This window comes from Somniosus microcephalus, chromosome 11, assembly GCF_052327205.1.
Source record: "Somniosus microcephalus isolate GS21.2 chromosome 11, FLI_Smic_1.0, whole genome shotgun sequence".
Lineage (NCBI taxonomy): Eukaryota > Metazoa > Chordata > Chondrichthyes > Squaliformes > Somniosidae > Somniosus > Somniosus microcephalus.
The window spans coordinates 36804019-36830445 of NC_140997.1; the positions used below are offsets into that span (position 1 = coordinate 36804019).

At 49.6% G+C, this 26427-nt stretch overlaps 1 protein-coding gene and 1 pseudogene across 1 annotated transcript in view; both read right to left on the reverse strand.

Annotated features, from left to right (window-relative positions):
- gsg1l (gsg1-like) overlaps positions 1-26427 on the reverse strand; it is a 316678-nt gene that overhangs the window by 126883 nt on the left and 163368 nt on the right. Inside the window, exon 3 of the mRNA XM_086000482.1 lies at positions 6597-6749. Within this exon, the coding sequence (XP_085856608.1) occupies positions 6597-6681 (85 nt within the window). The 5' untranslated portion in view covers positions 6682-6749. The remainder of the gene's footprint in view (positions 1-6596; positions 6750-26427) is intronic.
- LOC147110479 (uncharacterized) overlaps positions 24146-26427 on the reverse strand; it is a 193997-nt pseudogene continuing 191715 nt past the window's right edge.

Below are 26427 nucleotides of genomic sequence, written 5' to 3' on the forward strand. Positions count from 1 at the left end.
GTACATGATCTGGTAGAAGTGATAATGATTTAGATGGTTATCACCTTCTGCTTCGTCTTTTTCTTTTCTGCTTCTTGGAGACTCTCGGGGCTCCCTTATCAGCTGCCAGCTGTAGCGCCACCATCTCCCTATGTTCCTTAGACTTTAAGTGCTTCATCCTGATTTCTGCACTTTGGGAGTTTTCATCACAAGCTGGGCAGACCAAGTCCTCGTAATATTCCGTGTCACTCAACAGGTCATGGTAATATTCGGTGTCGTCCTGAACTAGTCTAGCGAGAGGGCCTGCTACTTCTTCCTTACCCAACTGGACGTTAGCCGACTGTTGTTCCCTCCCTAGACATCTTTCCTGAAGAGACTTCTTCATGCGTTCATATTCATCCCGCTCTTCCTGGGTTTCCTGCAAATCCTTCACTAATGACCTCATTTGTGATTTCAATACTTCCCCTTCCATCGGGGATTGATTGATCGGGCTATTCAATCCTTCTACTGGAGCAGCTGTTTCAACATTCTGTTGTTCACATAGACGTGATTCAGCGTACTTTTGGCATCCCAGTAAAATCTGTGTTGCAACCTCAGCTATTTCCATAACTTTTGAGAGCTCCGAACTCCTTCCCTTTGAAGATTGAAGCTCGTGTTCAGATTGTTCCCATTGCAGAGTCTTGTCCCTCAGCATATGAAGGAGTTGGCTGACCGTTAACTCTTCCACGGGAACACTGTGGATCAGAGTCTTCTCCATTTCATCCACCTTTTCCTCCAATGCTTTCACCTTCTTTTCCTCTTGTACTTTGGCTTTCAGCGCTCGGAGAAGTTGCGCCTTGATGCTCTCTAGCTCATGTTCAGGGGCCATTCTTACAGTCTCTGTGTTTCTTACAGTTTCCTTTTCTTCCACTGAAAGGATTCCCAGTTGAATCTGTTCTTCAAGTTGTTGAACCTCGGTCATTGCCGCCTCATATTTGTCTTGGGTTTCCTTCAATATTTTTATGAGTTCTTGGACATGTTCTGCCATGTCTTTCACCTCTAATTTCTCATCTATGGATGGAACTTCTACCGATGAGTCTGTCTTGGCCTTGAGCTCATCAAGAATTTCCTGCAGCCTTTGGACTTCTTGCTCATGTTCAACCTTTAGTTGCTCATATGCTTCTACTGAAACTAGCTTTTCGGAGGTTGCCGAGTTAATCCCCTCCAGGATTGTAGCCTGGGCCTGTTCATACTGTTCCTTCAACTTCTCAAACTCTGCTTGTAAGGAGTCGTAGAGAAGAACGGGAATAAAATCCTGGCTTCCTGAAGATTCCTCTTCATTTGCTCCTTCCTGCAAATATTCTAACTCCTGAACAGCAGAAGGGAGATGTGATCGGTAATTGGTCACAATGGCTCTATGGTCGCTCTCTGCTTGAGCTAGCTGCTTCTGTTGTCTTCCCAGATTCTCCCATTTGGTGTCATAGAACTTTTTCATTGTTTTCATCTCTTGTTCGAGACGGTAACTCACTTGTTCTACTTGCTGTCGTAATTTGAAATAAAGTTGAGTCCGAGCTCGGTGTTCGTCAGTCATGGATATGTCCGTAAACTGAACAGACTCAGAATTCTCTGTCAAACTATGTTGTCGTTGTTCGGTGGAGTTCTGTTCTGAAACTTTGTTCTTCTCTGGAACATAAGCCTTTCTGCATGCCTTCGTTCTTCCAACCTTAGTCGGCAAGTCCATTTTAGCCTTGTCTTTCATATTTGGGTTGGTCTTATCGTCATCCGTTTCAGAATCTGAGCTGATTGTCTGCACCGAGTCCTCACTCGTTATGGCTTTTAGATAGTGCCATTCCATGTCTATTTTCTTGATCCACTCCCGTCCCAGAAGTGGTGGTCCTCCCTCAGGTAGTACGTATAAGTTCATTCTTGGGTGTTCTTTACCCCCATCTCTCACCTTGACTCTTATCTTTCCCATGGGGTCTACTTTATGCCCCGTGTATGTCTGCAATACGAACTTGGTATCTCTTAAGGGTATATGTGAGAATAGCCAGTGGTAATCCCTTTGATTTATGACTGATAGAGCTGATCCAGTGTCCAACTCCATTTTCACTTGGACTCCAGCTATTTTTAGCATGACCCAGATAGTTTGTAGGTCAGCTTCCTTACTCACATTGTGAATTCTCAGACTACCCAGCTCCTGGCCGTTTGGGTCTGAGTCCGAATTCTGTTCGTCTGAACTCTTCTCAGCCACCTTGTGTACCTTGTTGCACTTTTCCTGTGATGGCTTCCTTTGGTTGTTGGTCTTCTTCCCTGACCGGCATACCTTAGCTATGTGACCCAGTTTGCCACATTTCCTACATTCCTGGTTCTTAAACCAGCATTGGTTCTGGTCGTGTGTTGTCTTCCCACAACGATAGCATTTTGTTGTACTCGAGGTAATTTGATCCACACTGAGTGCCGCTGCCTTTAGCTGCATTTCCGCAGTTCCCTTCACTGTGGCTTCGTGCGATGCTGCAATAAGGACAGCCCTGTCAAGTGTAAGGTCGTTCTCTTCGAGTAGTCGCTTTTGCGTTCCTTCCTTTGACAACCCGCACACGAACTTGTCTCGCAATGCCTCTGTCAGATTCCCTCCAAACTGGCAGTGTTTCGCTACTCTACGCAGTTCGACCAAGTATTCTGCGTTGCTTTCGTCTTTCCTTTGCGTTCTCGCATAGAATTTGAATCGTTCCGCCAACATCAACGGTGTGGGGTTCAAGTGATCCTTCAGAACAGTCACAATATCATCGAAAGTCTGATCCGCCGGTTTAGCTGGTGCTAGTAGATGCTTCAAGAGCCCGTATGTCTTCGCGCCCATCGAGTTTAGCAAGGTTATAGCTTTGTCATCTTCTTCTATTTTATTGGCCTCACAATAGATCTCAATGCGTTCCACGTACGTGGCCCAGTCTTCTACCTCGGAATTAAAATCGTTGATGTTACCACGCTTAGGCATCTTCCTCTCTTCCTGATAACACCACGAATTATTTCTTTAAATTTTCTTTTATTTATTTATTTTTTTCCAAGATGGCGGTTCCCGCGAAAATGGCGGTTTCCCGTGCTTATCTTCTCTCCCCGCCCACTTCAATGGCGGTTTCCCGCTTCTGTCTTCTTCCCTGCCTAATGGCGGCTTCCCGCGTTTCTTCCCTAGCGGGAGGGGTACACTTTCCCCACGGGCGACGGCCGCTGGCTTTTAGGTTCACAGCCTGCGCGTCGGCTTCAGGGCTTTCCCTTTTCTCGGCAGGGCAACCGGCGCTGGGTACACCCCGTTGACGGCGAACAGTTTCAGCCGCTGGGCTGGCTCTCGCTTGGTTCCCCTTGCTCGGGCTCTGTCTCTCTCCCGCTCGCTCGGCTCCACCGGCGCTGGGTACACCCCGTTGACGGAGAACAGTTTCAGCCGCTGGACTGGCTCTCGCTCAGTTCCCCCTTGGTCGGCTCTGCCTCTCCCGCTCACTCGGCTCCCAATCGCGCCTCCCAGCCCTCTCGCAGTCCGGTGCTTCCCTCCCCGGCTGTGGCTGAGTTTATCTCTTTCCGCGCCTACGCTCCCGGTCGCAGCGCTTCGTGGCTTCGGTCGCTGCCCGGCCTTTGTCGCCGGTCGCGGTCTAGCTGTCTCACGACGCCGTTGCATCCCCAGCCTGTCTGTACCGCGGCTTCCTTGCTCCACGCTGCCCCAGTCTCAGCGCCTCTGGACCCGACTTCTGTCCGGCTCCTTTCCCCCTCGACCGTGGTCGAGTGCACCGCCCTTATCCTCCGGTTATTCTTTTTACTTTCCCTTACTCACAGTCACCGTGGCCGCCTTGCTTCTCGTGCTGATCGGCTCACTCCTCACCATGGCAGAAGGGACAGTCAGTGCCTGTTGCTGATGGAAGTCTTTGTCGCTAACTTCTTCTTCCTTTCTAGTTCTGCAGCCTCGAGTTTTCTCCCAGCAGAACGACGAGGGCGGTTGCCTCTTCTCGACGCTCGTTAACTGCTTCGGAAGTATTGTTGCCGCAGGGTACGATCGGACTCGTCGCCACTGTAAAGTCTGTGGGTTGTTTAGTTAATTAATACACAGACTACCAGAGTAACTTAAAACAGGACTTTACTATTCGAAGGTCAGGGCGAATCTGCCAAATAAATCCTGACACAGCACTTATATACCGGTGTGGTCACCGTCGGTATTACAGTATACAGAAGCCAACAAAGTAGTGCCACACCTAAAATAGTTCTCTTAAAAGTGAACGGTTACATACAATGGTTTTCTTAAAGGTAGACGGATACATACACTACAGTTCTCCTTAGAGCAGAGAAGGTTGAGAGAAGATTTGCTAGAGGTATTCAAAATCATGAGGGGCCTAGACAGAGTAGATAGAGAGAAACTGTTCCCAATGGTAGAAGGGTCGAGAACCAGAGGACACAGATTTAAGGTGATTGGCAAAAGAACCAAAGGTGACATGAGGAAAAACTTTTTTACTCAGCGAGTGGTTGGGATCTGGAATGCACTGCCTGAAAGGGTGATGGAGACAGACTCAATCGTGGCTTTCAAAAGGGAATTGGATAAGTACCTGAAGGAAAAAAAATTGCAGGGCTGCAGGGAAAGGGCGGGGGAGTGGTAGCGGTAGCTGTAGTGCTCTTGCAGAGAGCCAGCGCAGGCTCAATGGGCTGAATGGCCTCCTTCTGTGCTGTAACCATTCTATGATTCTATGATTCTATGGTAGAAATTTTATGCTGCATTTACCAGCTGTAGTTGTTATAGAGCAGCGCACAAAGTGTTTAAGATAGTCTACAATCAAAACCAGTTCCTCATCTTCAGTCCTCACCTCATCCTTGTTTTGAAGTCCCTCCATGGCCTCGCCCCTCCCTCTCTCTGTAACCTCCTCTAGCCCTACAACTTTCCATGATCTCTGCACGCCTCCAACTCTGGCCTCTTGCGCATCCCCAATTTTAATCACCCCACCAATGGCGGCCGTGCCTTCAGCTGCCAAGGCCCTAAGTTCTGGAATTCCCTCCCTCAACCTCTCCGCCTCCCTACCTCTCTCCTCCTTTAAGACGTTCCTTAAATCCTACCTCTTTGATCAAGCATTTGGTCATCTGTCCGAATGTGATTTGATGTCAAATTTTGTTTGGTAACACTCCTGTGAAGCGCCTTAGGACGTTTTACTATGTTAAAGGCGCTATATAAATGCACGTTGTTGTTGCTATTGACTCTTTATTCTTAATGTCTACTCTCTGGTTTAGAAACTGTTGTTGGTGCTATTTTGGAGTTAACTGTAGGCTAAAAGATTCTGGGCAATATTACGCCGCCTCAGTAATCTCCATTATTGCTTGATTCAGCGGGACATTAATGATGCCCGGGAGTTAAAATAGCTTGAGCTTCATTTCTGCAGCAGGAACTCACCTTGCCACCCATCCGCCCAAAAACCAACTGGAGTTAAAATCGGGACCACTGTTTAATAACTTCCTATCAATCAAGATCCAATAGAGCAGGACCAGGCTGATTCTGCAATCCTAGTGAAGAGTGGCACTCAGAAAAAGCACAGCTTGGGAAATCGTGAACCTGCAGCCCATGATTTTTCATTTGGTCCACTGAAATTCATCCATCTTTCACTCTAAAGGGGGAAGTTTTACTCCCTCTGCCCAGGGGAAACCCGGCAGAACGGGAGCTAAAATCCAAGTGATGCACAGTTTCCACTCCATGGCTAATTTAACACCGTAGGCAGGAGGAACACTCCTGCCTCCAGATTAATGTAAATAAGATTTTTAAAAAGGTACTTACTTTCCATTGGCAAACCTCCCTTTAAAGACCACTGGATAGGCTACTCTAGACCCAGAACAGCTAAGCAGAGCATGCACGATGCAGGCTTCACCCAGTTTATGCTGTATTTGCCAGCGGGGTCCTTAAACAGACATTAGGCCCCTGATTAGCATATTCAACCGCCCTAACGACTGTTTTAGGCAGGTGCCCTGGATACTCGGGGGAGATCAGGTGCATAAGTTCACGTCCGTAAATTGGCTCCTACAACTCTAATTTTTCGTGCAAATGTCAGTGCTTGGCGAGGTGCAATTGCTCCCCCTAAGTTTTTCTAACCTTTCCTCATTGCTCATCTTGTTACTCTTTTCCATATTCTCTGCAATGCTTCTGGTTATTTTGAGGTGTAATACCAAAATTGAACATGACACTTCATATGTAGTTTGATCAATGTATTGTAGGCTGCCTCACATAACCTCTAGAGACTTGTACTCCACTCTTCTAGCTATATATTCCAGTGTTCCATTTGCTTTTTTAATTGCTTTGCCACATAACCCTGACATTGAAAGTAATGAATCAACATCACAGTCAGGCCACAAATGATGGGCCCTTCACACTCCTGGAATAAACTGAGTAATGCACTGCTGCACTGTTGTCTATTTATTCAACGACTGATATATACAGTGCCCAGAATGTGATCATTGCAGTTTGTTATCACTTAAAGGCTCCTTTGACTCATCCCAGAATGTATTTGAAAAGATAGATCAGTCACTTGCACCTGCAATATTTATAGGTCTTTGGCATTTCTGAAAGAAATCCTGAATGCATCATCAACAGACAGTTTTCTGTCAATTCTAGAAACTGAAATTATACATACCTGAAAGAACAGTGAAGACAGCAGCAAATGCATTCAGTTTGAGGCCGTCTATCACATTACTTGAATGAAAGAGCTCCAGACACATCAGGCTGAAACCAACAACTAAAAGCACGATATATAAAACTTCAGAGATGAGCGACAACCAAAGAACACCTGCAACACAGGAGACACACACTGAGAAACCAGGTCTGAAGGTATAACTGTAGACTACAAGAGCAAATTTGTTATAGTCTGAGCAAATACTGGCCATGATATGAATAAAAACAAACAGTACTCAACTGTATAATGGTAACTTAGCTGTAAGATGTGAAGTTGGATTAAAATATATTGTCACAAGATGACCCAAACATAAAGTGAACTAGAAATAGTTCTGAAAAAAATGACCTGACACATTAGCAAATATTGTCCAAATACTGTAAGAATATTTTTATAACATACACCATGACATCTAAAATCTAAAAGTAAAAATTGTATTTTCACTCGTGACCGCTAAAGAATTGATTAAAATTATTACTAATTTACTTTTATATTGGCAATGATTTTTTTAATACCTGTGGCATAATTCATTTTTAAAATTAAAGGATAACTGGCAGTATTACTAAAATGCAATCCAGTTCTAATTTCCAGTCATATGGCTCTCTCACACCTCCACTGCCTGCTGGTTAGATAAACATTACTCAAGGAAATAAAGATTAGATTTCATGTTAAAATCAGCTGAATTAATCTTTTACGCCAGCATTTTTGCTCTGAGATAAAAATTATTAGGACCCTGAGATTCTTAGAGCCCCATTCACCAGCGGAAGTGTGGCAGGGCGTGACTTCCAGCTACCAGCATCCAGGGAACGTTGACCCAGTCAGAAATCCCGGGGTCAGCTGGGTGGGATAAAGCTATGGCCAAACCCACCAGGTGGAATGAAAACCTCAGAAAAAGGGAGCACAAGTGCAACTCCATCATTTAAAGGGCACAATCATTTAAAAAGAGGTAAGAAAGCACACAATGGCACCTGCAAGAGGAAAGGGGTGAGCAGCTATTTCTTCTGAGGTTGATATTAAAGTTTTGCTGTTAGAAATAAGATAAGGGAGGGATGCCATCATTGGAATAGCTGGGAAGAAGTCATTAAATACTGCAGTGCGGCTTATGTGGAAGGAGGTGGCTGTGGCAATAAGTGGCAGCCCTATAACACCAAGAATCCTGAGAAGTTTAATGACCTCACAAGGTCAGCAAATATAATTGAGTTGACAGCTGAATAACAGGAAAACTTGCTGAGACACAGAGAGACCAATGAGTAATCCCTGCCTCAATATTCAAGTGGTGCCCTTTTGGCATGGCATGTTGTTTCCGCAATATTCTGTAGCACTCATGTCAACTTTCTCACATCATACAATGCACGCAAGCACCTTGATGTCTCATATCCTAGGTCTATGTACCCTTCCAACCACTATTATTATCATCCATTCCATAATCCTGATAGATTGTGACTGCAGAACCTGGAGACTGCTACAGCCAATAAACACAATGCACTCCTTCTACAAGAAAAGACAGCATACAATGCCAGAGAAGGGCAGGCCACTGGGGGAGTAGGCACAGACTTCTGCACACTAAGTCATTATGAAGAGGAGACACTGTCAATCAATGGAACCAACTGTGGCCTGGCATTTGGGGCCGGAGATGTGGGAGATAATAGCCTAGAAATTGGATATGGCCCAAAAACTGGCGGTATCACGGCCCAGCACGACTTAACTGCGCCGGGTCAAAGTGGTCCAGGCAGCAAGCAAAATTCATGCTGAGTGCTCATTTACATGATTATGGTGCTGATTGGCTTACCATTCAACAGGTGGGCTAATATCGGATGCAGTCCAATAACCAGTAATGTTTGGCTTAGTCTTTCTCCACTACTTTCCCACATTACAACAGTGACTCCACTTCAAAAGTATTTCATTGACTGTAAAGCACTTTGAGATGTTCAGCTGTCATGAAAGGCGCTATATAAAGGCAAGTCTTTCTTTCTTTACTTAAAGGGGAGGTGCTTTGATGCAGCAGCACCTCATTGTCATTGTAATTGGAGCTCGAATTGGAATCACACTTGACGTTGGAAGAGATGGCTGAGCACCAGCAAAGAGAATCAGCCAAAAGGTTCTCAGATGCGGCTCTGGAGGTGGCTGTGGAGAGGAGGTGGGCTGTCCTGTTCCCGTAGGGTGGCAGGAAGCCATCAGCCCATATATCGAGAAGGCTCTGGCAAGAGATATCTGGGTACGTAATGGCCAACAGTGTGGTCCCGAGAACAAAGATCCAGTGCCACAAGATGTTTAATGACCTCACACAGCAGGTCAAGGGGAGTGAAGGCTTCAACAAATGCCATATCCCACCATCTGCACCACAAGCCTCACACATTGCTCAGTGTACCACACCCCCATCACTCAACTACCAACAATCTCTGCCAATCACCACTCAGACCTTACAATCATAACTTCACTTCACCCTCACAACCTTACCACTGCTGCAACACTCACACACACATCTCACACCTTGCACACACTGACAGCTATTCAACTATAGCAGGCACATCACCCAAATGTATTGCACTACACTCGTTGACACACTTCCCTTTCTCTTGCAGACCAAGGTGGCTCACAATCTTCGCAAGCAGCGGCAATTGGGAGGCAGCCAAGGCCTTGAGCCAACTGGAGGAGAGTGCGTGTGACATCATTGGAGGAGAAGTCACCGAGGCCATGGCAATGGGTGAAGTTGAAGCCCTTGGGGACAATAATGGTATGCTCATTCCTAATCCTTCTTCTCACATCCCACTTCCCCCTCATCTTACATCACTCACAAGCTGCTGATGCTGTATGCATGGATATCTTGCTTCCCCCCAACATAACCTGACTCTTGTGCCTTTCTGCTTTCAGATGACCAAGATCTGCCACCCGCACAGCCTGTCCCCGAAGCAATGAAGGAGAGCGAAGGAGAAGCAGACGACACACCATCACTGCATCTGACACTTGCAGATACCAGCTCAGAAACTGGTACTGCACGGAATTTAGAGGGTAGTATAGATGCGGGATCTGCGCAGGGCGAGGCACCTGGCATGAATGGGCTGCAGCAAGGCCAGGGGGAAAGGGTAGCTCAGGAGCCAGCTCCCCAGAGGAAGAGTTTGTGTGCGAGTTCTGCTGCAGAGGACTCAGATGAGGACCTCGATGGGGCGGCCTTCAGAAGAAGAGTGATGGGCATGCACACCGAATTGTTAGGTGGAATGGCAAGCCTGCCAGAGAGCCTCTTGGCAATGTCAAGGAGCATGGAGGAGTCCGGTTCCAACATTGAACAGGGCTTTGCGCAGAGCTTGGAGCCCATGATTTCCAGTCTGGAAATGATGGACAACTCCAGGAGAGACCTTGTTGACCCAGACATGGTGCTGGGTATGATGGGTAATGTCACGGCCTTCATTGCAGAACAGGCAGAAGCGACCCAATGTCTCAGTGCTGCAGTGGAGGTGCAGTCTGCTTTCTTGCAGTCTCAGCTTGCTGCCACCCAAGCTCAGACTGCTGCCAGCATGGCTGGGTTTACCAGTGTCGAAAGGAGCTTGCAGGGTGTCGCAGCAGGCCAGCAATCTGTCCTCCAACGGATTGCCTGGAATGCTGAGGCTATGTCCTGGGGGAATGGCAGTGGGTCTGTGGAGCAGGAACTTGCTGTCCTCTCTCAGGATGACAGCATTCCTATTCCCAATACTGCCACTCCACCATTGCCCTTGCCGCTGCATGTCAGCTAGCCAGCCCAGACTGCTGCCGCCGATGCCGAGGTGGTGTAGTCTACAGCTGGGTCTTCTAGGTCCACAGCTGGTTGAGGTCATCCTGCAAGGCCATCTGCAGTGTCCCCCAAGGAAAGTCAGCAGCCTTCCACCAGCCATGCTGCAGCCACTGGGGGAGCACTGCGTAGGAGCACCAGAGTAGGAAAAGGGCACAGGAACGACAGGCACTAAAGGATTGCACAAGGGTGATTAGTTGATATTGCAATGTAAATTGAATAGTGATAAATTTATTAATTTTGTTTGGAATCTTTGTTTTGTGGTGGCTCATATTTCAGCTTTGTGCCCAGGAGGACGCTGTGATATTCCATGACAGAGGGATCAGAATCTGATGAGGCATTCACAGATAGCCCATGCTGAAGGGGGATTTTCTGCCTGCCTCTTGTCTTCCTCCTCATCCTCCTCCTATCCCTTGTCTTCTTCCTGAGGTGGTCCCGCAATCCCTGCTGTCAAGGGCTATGCCCTCATGATGGCCAAGTTGTAGAGCATGCAGCAGACCACCATGAAATGGGACACCCGCTCTGCAAGTCCTAGAGGGCTCCTCCCGAGCGGTCAAGGCAGCTGAATCATTGCTTCAGCAGCCCGATGGTCTGCTCGATAATGTTCCTGGTGGCAGCATTGACCATCAGGATGTGCTGTGCATGGCCACACAACAACTGCACATTAAGTGAGTAGTAGGCTTTGCGGTGACGGAAGATCTCAGGATTGTTATGCTGCACCCGCAAAGCCACATGGGTGCAGTCAATGGCGCCCTGCACCATGGGGAAGCCCGTTATCCTGGCAAAACCACATGCGTGCTCCTCCTGCTTCTCTCTGTTCAGAGAGAAGCCAACGACGTCCATTCTCCTCGTGCAGAGAGCCTCTGTGACCTCTCGAATGCAGCGATGAATGGCGAACTGGGATATGTTAGCTATGTCTCCTGCTGCAGACTGGAAAGATCTGCTGGCAAAGAAATTGTCTGGTTGCAGGAGGTGGCAGAGTTCTGTGACCACCTCCTTGGTGAAGCAGAGCCTCCTTGCTTAAGTGGAGTTAAGAGAAGTGCGCTCTAAAGACCCTAGGTGGATAAGACCTCATGTTGAGAGCCCTCCTGGCTCTCCTGCTCCCTCTGCGCGCATCTTCTCTTCTTCGCTGCTCCGCTCCCTCTCCCGAAGATACTCAAGTGTGAGGGGGACTGCCAGTAGAGCCCCCATGGCTGTGAGCAAGTGTTGTGTGCAGAAGCGTTTAAATAAGAATGAAGGCGTTGTCCACTTGCAAACACATTCCATGTCACCTTAGGACCTTGAAAGAAGTTTAAAAAGCTGCTAGAGTTGCATAAAGTTCCACCAAGCCAGTCAAACTGAACAAACATGTCAGCTGCAAGTTGTTGCTGATGATTCCTTTAAATAACACTGCTGGAAGCTCCTTCCTGCTTATGAATGCCTGGTCAGCTGGCCATAATTAACACAGGCTGGTAAGTTGAGCAGTGCACTCCAAAATGGCAGATCGGGCATCAGGTGAGCGTTGCACACTCACTGACGTCACAATCTGCATAGTCTACATATCACTAGTGAGCACTGACATTGGCTGTGCTACCGCCCAGCCGAAAATGGCGGCCGACACGGGACCCACCATTTTTTTGGCCGAAACGGCCCTTAACGGCCAGTGCAAACACTGTGAATTTCTAGGCCACTATGCCTTCCATGGGTTCAGGAACACATAGGCCTAGAAATTCAGTTGGGCGCGGCAGCCGTTAGCGCCTTAGGAGGAGTAGATTTTGAGCGCTAGGCGCTTAGCGGCCGGGCGCAGCGCGATCTGCGCCTCGCCCCAACTTCAGTACACATTTAGCGCCGGCGCAAAGTCTTAGCGCGCGCCCTGCTGCGCGCGCACATCATGACGTCATTTGCTAGTGCAACGCCTTTTGTGCGCCCCGAACCGGAACTTCACTCACGCCGGCCCATTGTGCGCCGGGCGGCCCGAGCGACTGTGAAGTGGAATGGTACACAGCCCAGCCGGGCAGCGGGGAGCGCAAATTAAAGGGCACTTACCCAGCAGTATAAAGGCCAGCCATTTTGCAGCATTCACTCTTGTGCAACGGTTTTTTGGACAGAGACCAAGGAGGAGAGTTTACTGGTTTGGACCAACACTTGGACAGGTATTTTTGGCTCAGGCCAGAGCTTACCAATTATCTTTGCCTTCATTCAGAGCTCAGTGTTTGCCAGCATATAATGGGGGCTGCATTGGGTGGCAACGCTGAATTTCAACCTTATGCCAGAAGGGCTTACAGACGCCGTGAGAGAGTGGCAGCCCTGGCTAGACGCAGAGGGGGCAACAGGCGTCACCAACTGAGGCCTTACCCACGCAGGGTATACCGCCAGCAGACCTCCTATCTGACCATGTCTGCCGCGATGTGTGTTAGGAGGCTGCGATTCCGAAGGGAGGTGGTTGCAGACATCTGCCGGCTGCTTCAGAGAGATCTGCAGCCACAGCTGATGCGCAGGACATCTCTGTCGGTGGCAGTGAAGGTGACGGTGGCTCTCAAATTCTATGCCACCGGCTCCTTCCAATCCGCTACTGGGGACATCGCTAACATCTCCCAGTTCGCCGTGCATTGCTGCATCCGCCAGGTGACCGAAGCCCTTTTCAGAAGGAGACATCAATTCATCTCCTTCCCCATGACCCTGGACAAGCAGCAGCAGCGTGCAGTGGGGTTTGCAAGAATAGCGGGCTTCCCCATGGTGCAGGGCGCCATTGACTGCACGCATGTGACTTTGCGGGCACCTCTGGAGCATGCCGAGGATTACCGCAACTGGAAGGGCTACCATTCCCTCAATGTACAGCTGGTGTGTGACCACAGGCAGCGCATCCTAGCTGTCAATGCCCGCTTTCCAGGCAGCAGCCACGATGCCTTTATCCTGCGACAGACAACTGTGGCTGACATGTTCCAGGCACAGCCTCCCCCAAGAGGATGGCTTATCGGGGACAAAGGCTATCCTTTGTGTACCTGGCTCATGACCCCGCTCCGCGCGCCCACGACCCCTGCTGAAGAGGCATACAACGAGAGCCATCAAGCGACGAGGAACCTCATAGAACAAACAATCGGCGTGCTCAAGCAACGGTTCCGCTGTCTCGATCGCTCCGGGGGAGCCCTCCAGTATTCGCAGGATCGAGTCTCCCAATTCGTCGTCGTTTGCTGCATGCTGCACAACCTGGCTATCCGCAGGACTCAGGCACTGCCACCTCACGTTGGACCACCACCTCAGGAGGAGGAGCAGGAGGAGCATGAGGACGAGGAGTACCAGCCCAGGAGGGAGGCACAAGGTCCAAGGGCCGCCCGTCGGCGGCTTATTGAACGTCACTTCTAGGCCCCCTGTCAGGGAATGGCTTGTGCCAATGATAGAACATGATTGCAGCCGCTCCGCAAGCCCTCAGCCGGTTAAGGCAACAAACACTTCAAAGATCAAACATGGACAATGTGAATAAATAAAATGCTTTATTGTACAAACTCTGGGCCCTTCCCACATGAAAACCAAAAACAGACGAAACCCCCAAAAAACACTCAAACACATTACTCGCTCCCACAACCTGGAGAGGATTAACAAAATAGGGCAACTAAAATGGCCGTCATTCTCGGCCTTCGTCAAAAACAAACATCACATCATCGGCCTTCAAAAAACAAACATCCAATTCTCGGCCTCAAGAAACAAACACAAATGGCCACACATTCGACTATTTGGCCCGCTAGGGCGATGCCTTGGCCATCTTTGGGTGGCCCCTGCCCGCCCTGCTGCTCCGCCTCAAAGTAAGGCCATTGGCTGCTGCAAGGCTGGGGGCAGGCTCCTGTGGGGCACATGTCGTGACGGCAGATGCCCTTGGGGGTCGGCCTAGTCGAGGTCTGGCCGTCGAGCGGGCGGCTGTTGATTGCTGCAGCTGTGGCTGGCCAGCATCAGTCGCTGCAGCAGCTCCTGGCAGCTCCACTGGGGGACTGGCAGTGGCGGCTGGAGGAATGGCGGCAAGCTGGCGGATGGCAGGCGCTCGCTGGTCGCCTGAGACACTGGCACTCGCCCGGGCCAGCACTGCAGCATGCGCACCAATCTGCCGAGGGACAGACCGCTGTGCTGCTGCAGCGCGCCGGGTGCCCTGGCGATGCCTGGCTGACACAGCGAGTGTGGCAGCAGTGAGTGCCCGTGTTGACCTGTTCACTGACCGCATCGACCTGTTCACTGACCGCATCAGAGCAGCCAGTGACTGGACGGCACCACTGATCACCTGGCCAGTCGCTGACAGAGCTGCCCCGAATTCCGCCCGACTCGCTGCCTGATCTGCCCGGTATTCCGCCCGACTGGTGGCCTCTGAGGGCCCGAACTCGGCCACACTCCGAGAGAGGGAATCGATGGACTCAGGCAACCGTGCCACTGCCGCCATGAGCTCCGTGTGCCGGCGCTCCGAGTCCGCGGACAAGTCTTCGAGGCGTTCCATCTCCTCGGCGAAGAGCATCTCCTGACTGGAGGCTGGACTCTCCCTCTGGGGAGAAGGCCGCCGAGCTGACCGACCCTTCCTGCGTTGCTGGAGGCCGCTGGGCCCAGCAATTGGACTCCCCTCCGACGTTTCCCCCCTCTGGGGAGAAGGCCGCCGAGCTTCCACCCCCCTCCCGCCTTTCTGCAGCCCGCAGGTCCCAGGAGCTCCCCTCCCCTTCGACACTTCTGCCACGCTGCCCTCCAGGGAAGACGTGTCCCCTACATTGGCCTGGGTGGCCGCGGCTGAGGGTTCCCCTGATGGGCCGCCTTCCTCTTGCTCCTCCTCCTGCTCCTCTTCGGAGGGTCTGTCACTGGCAAGTTCAGGGACCTCCTCTTCACCATCTGAAAGCAGGAAGGCACAAGAGTAGCTTTAGAGTGAGGAGAGGGCGTCAGTGCGGGATGCATGAGTGGTGGCATTCAGCGCATTGGTCGGACAGTGGCAAAGGATGTAGATCTGATGCGCAAGTGGGATGAGAGAGGTGCAAAAGGTGATGTCCTTACCATTGCTGCCCAGAACAGGGTCGGCATCTCCACATGCAATGGGCCCAATCACCCGGCCACCCATGAGGCGCTCCACGCGATGTTGCAGGTCGGTGAGTGGCTGGATATGGGGTCGGCCTCCCCCGGTTGCAGTCCGGCTCTTGCGATTATTCGCCAGCTTGGCCTGCAAGAGAAAGGACGGCCTCTAAGTACAGTGTGTCGCCGTGATCTTGTGTGCACTGCCTCCCATGGTGGAATAGCCTGGCCAGTGTGTCGCCATGATCTGGTGTGCACTGCCTCCCATGGTGGAATAGCCTGGCCAGTGTGTCGCCATGATCTGGTGTGCACTGCCTCCCATGGTGGAATAGCCTGGCCAGTGTGTCGCCATGATCTGGTGTGCAATGCCTCCCATGGTGGAATAGCTTGGCCAGTGTGTTAAGTGCAGAATGTGCAATTGATGCTCATGCCTGTCCCATAGCTACTGGATGAAGGCTGGCCATTAGAGCTTTCAGGTCCCTTTGCCCATAATGTGAGGTGCACATGCAAGGATGAGGAGGTCACTGGAAAGGGTACTCACCCTGACAATGCGTGTGAGGTCATTTAGCTTTTTGCGGCATTGGGCACCGCTCCTGGGGACGTCGCTGTTGGCTGACAGCTTGGTGGCGACATGCCTCCAGGCTCTCCTGTAGACGCGGACCGTCGCCTTCTTGCCATTGTCCGGGTACAAAACATGGCGCCTCTTCTCCACAGCAGCAATCAGCACACTCAGATCATGCTCTGAAAAGCGCTGCGCACGTTCACGGGCCTTCTCCATGTCTTCAGGCGCTATTTGGGTCCAGCAGCAGTGTTCAGGCCTAGCTGGAGGGCTCCACTATCCAGGGCGTGGCAGCAGACACAGTCGACCCTTCCCCCTTAAGAGCTGGCCGGCGCCAGGGTGTCTGCTGTCAATCACGAGATGGCCGCACCTGCGCTGCGCCCGGCCTCGGCGCTATCGATCACCACCTCCGGCTTAGCGCCCAAAGAGAGGTGTCCAGCAGCAGTTTTAGCGCTCGCCCGAACTCCTAGGGCGAAGCTAATGAATATCGGAGAAGTGGCATCGATTTGGCGGCGGCCGCAAACTTTAGCGGACGCCCCACTTTAGCGCCCCAAAAGTGGCGTCAATGAATTTCTAGGCCATACCTTTCTAATTTGTTTCTATATATTGTTCCATCCCTTCAAGAGCTAGCAGCTTCTTTAGAAGAGATTACAATAGCATGTTGGGCATGCAGACCCAACTTAACAGGAGTTGGTTTGCATTCTCTGTAAAGATGGTTGGGATAGTGTTGGAGTCCACTGCTCTGCTGTGTACCAACATCTGGGAGGGTTTCATATCTTTGTGGGGAATCCTGGAGAAAGTGGCAGCTGTAGGAACATATGCAAGCCTTCCCTTCTTTTATGACAGATCCAGGTATGTCAATCAATACAAAGTATTGGGGCACTGAATAAAAGACAGGTAGCCTTAGGGAGCTATTTGGGGTGGTTGATGTCAACCAAGGCTGCATCTTGGAGGGCCTAGAACATATTCACTTAACTCTCTTTCAGGGATTTAAGGATCTTTTTGTTTCTATGATGCCAGTTCTTTCGCTGATAACTGGAAATGAAAATCCTGCTTCCAGTACCAGTAAAGTGGCTGGAGAGCGTGCCTCAGAAGTTCCTTTCCCTCATGGCAGAAGCACAGATGAGCACTTCATCAGCTCCCTGCAGAACCCTTCCACTTTGCAGGGCTAGGCTACCACGCAGCCTAAAACAATCAGTCTGTCCAATGTCTAGCCAAGGACATGAGGGGAGAAATTGGGTTGTGTAATGCCTGTCTTTTAGGTGCTATGCAGCCTCCTAATACTCGAAAATGGCGTCGGAGATGCATGTGTACACTTCCGATGGGAAGTGTGCCGGACGCCATCTTAGTAAAGGGGTTTGCACGCGCACACCTAACGACCACCGGCAGCATGCAGATCAGGCAGATTATGACATCAATCAGTATGTAATGCTGATTTGACGCCAGCGCTGCAAATTTCGAACAACACATTCCAGCCTACGCCCTGTCTTAACCTCGCAGAGCTGAACACGACAGAAAATGGCATGAAGGACCCCCCACCTAACTATTTAAAGGGATCATGAACTACTTACAGATTATTTCTTCTGGCTGCTGGTGTCATTGTGTGCATTTTTTGAGTTTTTCTATACTTGCCTAAAGTTTCAATAGTCCACAGGGAGTGATCTGGCTGGTGCTGAAGTACTTTTTTGTTGATTTAAAAGGCTGTGCTGAGTCAAGTTGCTTCCAGACATGGGTGGCCTGGTAGGCCTTCCTCTGGGAATTGAGCCTGACTGGGAGAATGAAGAGAGGCCACGCAGAGCAGGACAAGCTGCCAGAAGAGGGAGGAGGAGGAGGGGGAGGGGAGAAGGGCTCTCAGCAGGAGGCCATATCCGCCGAGGGTCTTTGGAGAACAATTCACTTAGCTCAACTTGAGCGAGGCCCAATGCTTGAGACATCTTCGCTTCACTAAAGAGGTCATGACTAAAATCTGTCAACTGCTGCAGCTACAACTGCAACCTCAAAGCAGGGCAAGGACCGCATTGCTTGCGACTGTCAAGGTAACTGGCATTTAACCTTTATGCATCTGTCTCGTTTCAGGCTGCTGCTGGAAATATATGCAACATCTCACAGTTTGCAGTACACTGTCGCATAAGGGAAGTCACTGAGGCTCTATATACACAGCGAGACAGCTTCATTTCATTCCCTCTTTCCAGAAACAAGAAGGCGGAACAAGCACAAGGGTGTGCACAGATTGCAGGCTTCCCCATGGTGCAGGATGCTATTTACTGCACGAACATTGCCTTGCGTGTACCTCATCTGAACGCGGACATTTTCATGAACCAAAAATGTGCAGCTGGTGTGCGACCACAGGAAGCGCCTCCTTCAGGTGTATGCCCATTATCCTGGCAGTAGTCACAATTCCTTCATCCTGCAGAAGTCCTCTGTGCCACCTGCATTTGACCAACCATGGCAAGTCAAAGACTGGCTACTGGGTGACAATGGTCCGGAACCACGCACATGTGAAGCACAGCTACAATGAGAGTCATGCTGCCACAATGAGCATTACAGAACACACCATTGGCATTCTCAAACAATGCTTCCGGTGCCTGGACCGCTCTAGAGGAGCTCTGCAGCACTCAGCTGAGTGGGTATCTAGGTTTGTGGTATTATGCTGCATGCTGCACAACCTGGCCATTATGAGGGAACAGTTCTTGCCACCACCTATCAGGTGAGAAGCTGAGGAGCAGGGGCATGCGGAAGAGGAGGAGGAGAAAGTGCAACAGGAAGTGGAGGAACAGTAAGAGGAAGGGAGCCTATAACGTAGGCAGTCCCTTCCTGCCCGGGCTCTATGTGATCAATTAATTAATGAGCGATACCAGTAACTCAACCAGATGTCCCTGTAAAGTCTGTGGGTTGTGCAGTTAATTACGACACAGACTTCAGGAGTAACATACAACAGGACTTTACTATTCGAAGGTCAGGGCGAATCTGCCCTATAAATCATGCCACAGCACTTATATACCGGTGTGGTCACCGTCGGTATTACCGTATACAGAAGCCAAACAAGTAGTGCCACACCTAAAATAGTTCTCTTAAAGGTGAACGGTTACATACAATAGTCTCTTAAAGGTAGACGGTTACATACACTACAATCCTCCCTTTTTAGCTTACAACATACGTATTCCCCATTAAACATAACATATATTCAACTTCATGTAAAACAATTTACAGATATAGTCTCTGCGGAAAACAGTTCACAGGTTCAGTCTCTGTGGGAACAGTTCACAGATTCAGTCTCTGGTCTTGACTCGGTCCGAACAATATCTTTGTGGTGTAGCCGGTTCACATTGCTAGCGTGACTCATCCAATAGTCTTTCCCTTGACGTAACAGCTTGAACTTCCGTCCTGCTGAACCAGCAGTGCTGACTTTTACAAACAGCTGGACTGCCTTAGTAATTTTTCCCTACTTTCCCATTAGAAGTGATAATGATTTAGATGGTTATCATCTTCGGCTTCGTCTTTTCCTTTTTTGCTTCTTGGAGACTCTCGGGGCTCCCTTATCAGCTGCCAGCTGTAGCGCCACCATCTCCCTACGTTCCTTAGACTTTAAGTGCTTCATCCTGATTTCTGCACTTTGGGAGTTTTCATCACAAGCTGGGCAGACCAAGTCCTCGTAATATTCCGTGTCACTCAACAGGTCATGGTAATATTCGGTGTCATCCTGAGCTAGTCTAGCGAGAGGGCCTGCTACTTCTTCCTTACCCAACTGGATGTTAGCCGACTGTTGTTCCCTCCCTGGACATCTTTCCTGAAGAGACTTCTTTATGCGTTCATATTCATCCCACTCTTCCTGGGTTTCCTGCAAATCCTTCACTAATGACTTCAATACTTCCCCTTCCATCGGAGATTGATTGATCGGGCTATTCAATCCTTCTACTGGAGCATCTGTTTCAACATTCTGTTGTTCCCATTGACGTGATTCAGCGTACTTTTGGCATCCCAGTAAAATCCGTGTTGCACCCTCAGCTATATCCGTAACTTTTGAGAGCTCCGAACTCCTTCCCTCTGAAGATTGAAGCTCGTGTTCAGATTGTTCCCATTGCAGAGTCTTGTCCCTCAACATATGAAGGAGTTGGCTGACCGTTAACTCTTCCACGGGAACACTGTGAATCAGAGTCTTCTCCATTTCATCCACCTTTTCCTCCAATGCTTTCACCTTCTTTTCCTCTTGGACTTTGGCTTTCAGCGCTCGGAGAAGTTGTGCCATGATGCTATCTAGCTCTTGTGCCATGATGCTCTCTAGCTCATGTCTTACAGTCTCTGTGTTTCTTACAGTTTCCTTTTCTTCCACTGAAAGGATTCCCAGTTGACTCTGTTCTTCAAGTTGTTGAACCTCGGTCATTGCCGCCTCATATTTGTCTTGGGTTTCCTTCAATAATTTTCTGAGTTCTTGGACATCTTGCCTTTCATGTTCTGCCATGTCTTTCACCTCTAATTTCTCATCTATGGATGGAACTTCTACCGATGAGTCTGTCTTGGCCTTGAGCTCATCAAGAATTTCCTGCAGCCTTTGGACTTCTTGCTCATGTTCAACCTTTAGTTGCTCATATGCTTCTACTGAAACTAGCTTTTCGGAGGTTGCCGAGTTAACCCCCTCCAGAATTGTAGCCTGGGCCTGTTCATACTGTTCTTTCAACTTCTCACACTCTGCTTGTAAGGAGTCGTAGAGAAGAACTGGAATAAAATCCTGGCTTCCTGAAGATTCCTCTTCATTTGCTTCTTTCGCAATTTTCTGTTGGAGTTCAGCCAAGGCTGCTATGCTATCTGCCTCTCGAAGTCTCACTGCCATCAAATCTTCTTTATTCTTGCAGTCTATCTCAGCCATTTTCCCTTTACTTTCATTTAACTGAGTGAGTAGTCCCTTATTCTGGGCTGAGAGATATTGCACCTTCTCCTGTAGACCATTGCACTCCTTCTCTGTTCGACCTAGCTGGTTACTGCTGATTTGGTTCTGTGTTTCAAGTTCCAACATCCTTTGCTTAGCTTCTTTCAGTTTCGCCCCTATAAGCTCCTCTTGCAACATGGCCACATTATTCTCATCAGGTAAAGAAGCGTTTCTCTTTTCTATGCCCAAGATTTTTTTCTGCATCTCTTTAAGTGCACACTGCGATTCAGCTTCTCTTAACCTTGCCTGCACTAGCTCCGTCTCCAATTGCAGAACAAAATCCTCAGTGTAGCGTGGGTTGCCTTTATGCTGTATCTCTAGATCATGCAAATATTCTAACTCCTGAACATCATAAGGGAGATGTGATCGGTAATTGGTCACGATGGCTCTATGGTCGCTCTCTGCTTGAGCCAGCAGGTTCTGTTGTCTTTCCAGACTCTCCCATTCGGTGTCATAGAACTTTTTCATTGTTTTCATCTCTTGTACGAGACGGTAACTCAATTGTTCTAATTGTTGTCGTACTTTGAGATAACGTTGAGTTCGAGCCCGGTGTTCCTCCGTAATGCATATGTCTGTAACTTGAACAGACTCAAAATTCTCTGTCTTTATACACGCCATCGTTTTTCCAACCTTAGTCAGTGAGTTCATGTTAACCTTGTTTTTCATACTTGGGCTGGACTTATCGTCTTCCGGCTCAGAGTCTGAGCTGCTTGTCTGCACCGAGTCCTCACTCGTCATTGCTTGTAGGTAGTGCCATTCCATGTCTATTTTCTTGATCCACTCCCGTCCTAGAAGTGGTGGTCCTCCCTCAGGTAGTACGTATAAGTTCATTCTTGGGTGTTCTTTACCCCTATCTCTCACCTTGACTCTTATCTTTCCCATGGGGTATACTTTATGCCCTGTGTATGTCTGCAATACGAACTTGGTATCTCTTAAGGGTATATGTGAGAAGAGCCGGTGGTAATCCCTTCGATTTATGACTGATACAGCTGATCCAGTGTCCAACTCCATTTTCACTTGGATTCCAGCTATTTTTAGCATGACCCAGATAGTTTGTAGGTCAGCTTCCTTACTCACATTATGAATTCTCAGACTACCCAGCTCCTGGCCGTTTGGGTCTGAGTCTGAATTCTGTTCGTCTGAACTCTTCTCAGCCACCTTGTGTACCTTGTTGTACTTTTCCTGTGATGGCTTCCTTTGGTTGTTGGTCTTCTTCCCTGACCGGCATACCTTAGCGATGTGACCCAGTTTGCCACATTTCCTACATTCCTGGTTCTTAAACCAGCATTGGTTCTGATCGTGTGTTGTCTTCCCACAGCGATAGCATTTTGTTATACTCGAGGTAATTTGGTCCACACCGAGTGCCGCTGCCTTTAGCTGCATTTCCGCAGTTCCTTTCGCTGCGGCTTCGTGCGATGCTGCTATAAGGACAGCCCTGTCAAGTGTAAGGTCGTTCTCTTCGAGTAATCGCTTTTGCGTCCCTTCCTTGGACAGTCCGCATACGAACTTGTCTCGCAATGCCTCTGTCAGATTCCCTTCAAACTGGCAGTATTTCGCTAGTCTACGCAGTTCGACCAAGTATTCCGCGTTGCTTTCGTCTTTCCGTTGCATTCTCGCATAGAATTTGAATCGTTCAGCCAACATCAACGGTGTGGGGTTCAAGTGATCCTTCAGAACAGCCACTATCTCATCGAAAGTCTGATCCGCCGGTTTAGCTGGTGATAGTAGATGCTTCAAGAGCCCGTATGTCTTTGCGCCCATCGAGTTTAGCAAGGTTATAGCTTTGTCGTCTTCTTCTATTTTGTTGGCCTCACAATAGATCTCAATGCGTTCCACGTACGTGGCCCAGTCTTCTATCTCCGAATTAAAATCGTTGATGTTACCACGCTTAGGCATCTTCCTCTCTTTGGGAACAACACAAGTATTTCTTTAAATTATTATTTTTTTTTTCTAAGATGGCGGTTTTCCCGCGAAAATGGCGGTTTCCCGCTCTTATCTTCTCTCCCCGCCCACTTCAATGGCGGTTTCCCGCTTCTGTCTTCTTCCCCGCCTAATGGCGGCTTCCCGCGTTTCTTCCCTGGCGGGAGGGGTACACTTTCCCCATGGGCGATGGCCGCTGGCTTTCAGGTTCACAGCCTGCGCGTCGGCTTCAAGGCTTTCCCTTTTTTTTTTTTAATTTTATGGCAGGGCGACTGGCTCTGGGTACCCCGTTGACGGCGAACAGGTTCAGCCGCTGGGCTGGCTCTCGCACAGTTCCCCTTGCTCGACTCTGTCTCTCTCCCGCTCGCTCGGCTCTACCGGCGCTGGTTACACCCCATTGACGGAGGACAGTTCAGCCGCTGGACTGGCTCTCGCGCAGTCTCTCTTGGTCGGCTCTGCCTCTCCCACTCGCTCGGACCCCAATCGCGCCTCCCAGCCCTCTCGCAGTCCGGTGCTTCTCTCCCCGGCTGCGACTGAGTTTCTCTCTTCCCGCGCCTACGCTCCCGGTCGCAGCGCTTCGTGGCTTCGGTCACCGCCCGGCTTTTCCCGCCGGTCGCGGTCTCTCACGACGCCGTTGGACCCGACTTTTTGTCCGGCTCCTTTTCCCCCTCGACCGTGGTCGAGTGCCCAGCCCTTATCCTCCGGCTATTCTTTTCACTTTCCCTTACTCACAGTCACTGTGGCAGAAGGGACAGTCAGTGCCTGTTGCTGATGGAAGTTTTTGTCGCTAAAGTCTTCCTCCTTTCTATTGCTGCAGCCTTGAGTTTTCTCCCAGCCGAATGACGAGGGCGGTTGCCTCTTTTCGACGCTCTTTCGTTGCTTTGAAAATATTGTTGCCGCAGGGTACGATCGGACTCATCGCCACTGTAAAGTCTGTGGGTTGTGCAGTTAATTACGACACAGACTTCAGGAGTAACATACAACAGGACTTTACTATTCGAAGGTCAGGGCGAATCTGCCCTATAAATCATGCCACAGCACTTATATACCGGTGTGGTCACCGTCGGTATTACTGTATACAGAAGCCAAACAAGTAGTGCCACACCTAAAATAGTTCTCTTAAAGGTGAACGGTTACATACAATAGTCTCTTAAAGGTAGACGGTTACCTACACTACAGTCCCCATTCACAAACAGCCCCACACTCCTTACCTGTCCTTTATCACTGATCATTACATCGTCCTCTTTCCGACAACACAAAAATAAAAACCACCAGAAAATGCACATTGCAATCCAAATTTATAAATTCACTCATTACATAATACATTCAAAATTTAATTAATCACCCTTGTGCATTCCCTTAGTGCCTGTCTTCCGTGTGCCTTTGCCTGTCCTAGTGCTCCTACGAGGCGCTTCCCCAGGGGCTGCAGCATGGGTGGTGGAAGGCCGCTGACCTTCAATTGAGAAGACTGCAGATAGCCTTGAAGGGTGACCTTGAGCAGCTCTGGGCCTAGAAGGCCCAGCTGTAGACTGCACCATCTCAGCCTGGGCTGCAGCAGCCTGGGCTGGCTGGCTGACGGGCAACAGCAAGAGCATTGGTGGAATGGCAGGGGTGGGAGCAGGAATGCTGTCATCCTGAGAGAGGACAGCGGGTTCGTGCTCCATGGAGCCACTGCCACTCTCAGAGCGGTGCCTCAGCAATCCTACTGATCTGTTGGAGAACAGATTGATGGACTGCTGTGAGGCCCTGGTAGCCCCTTTGAACAGTAGTATCCAGACCCATGATTGCAGCAGTCTGAACTTGCAAGGCAGTAGTCTGGCTTCCACTGCAGCACTCAGACCTTGGATGGAAGCTGTTTGGTTCTGCAATGGAAGCTTTGACATTGACCATCGGATGTTGCATCATGGTGGGTTCCACAGGCGTGCTGATGAAGGTGACCCCCTTGTTCCATGTTGGAAAGGATGGGCTCCAAGGTCTGTGCAAAACCCTGTGCCAAATTGGTGCTGGACTCCTCTATGCTCCTTAATTGAGTGCAGGCTTTCTGGTGCACCAACATTTGGTTATGCACACCCATCAGCCTCCTTCTGTAGCCAGGTTCATCAAAGTCCTCATCTGACTCTTCTGCTGCAGAACTAGTGTGCGACATCACCCTCCGATGAGCTGGGGAAAGAACTGCTCTGGTTTCTATTTGCAGTGACATCATAAATGCATTTAAAATAACAGCCCAGAATTTTCACAGGAATTGTCACGATCTTCTGTTGTACCTTCAGTGATGGAACTCCCATAGAAACAGCATAAACAGCTGAAAATGGCCATTTATGCCATTTCTTATGAGTTTAGCCGATCTTGCCACAAAGTTACGGTCAAAGTTACAGCCGGCGATCAGCACACCTCATATGGAAATTCAGGGCCAATGGGGGAAAAATTTGGTGGCGCCCCCTTTGGGGTGTTAACTTCGCCAGGGCGCTACTTTTAGCACCCTGAAAAAGTTAGTGTTCCTGCGCCGTAAATTCAGTGGTAGTTGCGGCACTACTGGAAGCGCTCCCCCTCCTTCCTGGGGCGCTACCATTGACTATTGCGGCACTAAATGCAACAGCGCCACGCACGTCAGCACGTAGCGTTGTGGTATTTCAGGCCTCCCTTACCTGATTAAAGGGGAGAGGCCTAGCGCTGCGCGCACCGGGGTCCTGCTGGACCACCGGGGAGTGGGGTGCCAGGAAAACAGCCTGGCACTCAAGAGGAGTGCAGCCGGCTCCCTGCATAAAAAAGCAGAAGGGGGCAGGTGCTGGCAGGCGGCCCCAAAAAAATGGCCGCCCGGTACCTGCCCTTTAATTTGCGCCGCCGCAGCCGCAAAAGCACCACCCTGACTTTGCCGGACATATTGTCCGGCGGTAAGCCAGAGGGCGCGAGCAGAATGCTGCGCACGGCAATGTCATCATCGCCGGAGGCGCAGCGCCACGGGCTGCTACCGGCTAACACTGAATTTTGCGGGAGGCGTTAGCAGCGCCCCACCCAGGCGCTAGGGGCTTTGCGCCACATTAGTGCAAAGCATCGCAATTTTGCCCCCAATGTGTTTACAATGTCGCTACACACAATGAGCAGAGCAATTCTTCCTACCTGTTTTTTTTTCCAACTGTTGTATATGAATTAATTTTCTGTACTTGTCAACCATGGCTGCATTGTGTAATTTCGACAGGATTCACTGCAGCAACTTGCCAAAGCTTCCTCAACAGCATCTCTCCAACCTGTGACCTCCACCGCCTAGAAGGACAAAGGCAGCAGGTGCATGGAAACTCCATCACCTCCAAGTCATAAACCATCCTGACTTGGGCATATATCACCATTCTTTTATTGTCACTGGGTCAAAATCCTGGAACTTCCTACTGAACAGCATTGTGGGAGTATTTTCACCACAAGACAAAGACCCACCATCACCTTCCCAAGGAAGCTAAGGATGGGTAGCAAACGTGAGCGACACCCACATCCTGAGGATCAATAAAAGAAGTCTTTTGTTTGATATTGCAAAATCAAAGTGCATGTTTTGAAGGCAATAATGAAAATTAATACCAACAAGATTAAAGAAGGTAAAAAATAATTTCTCAATAAAATTGTATTTTAT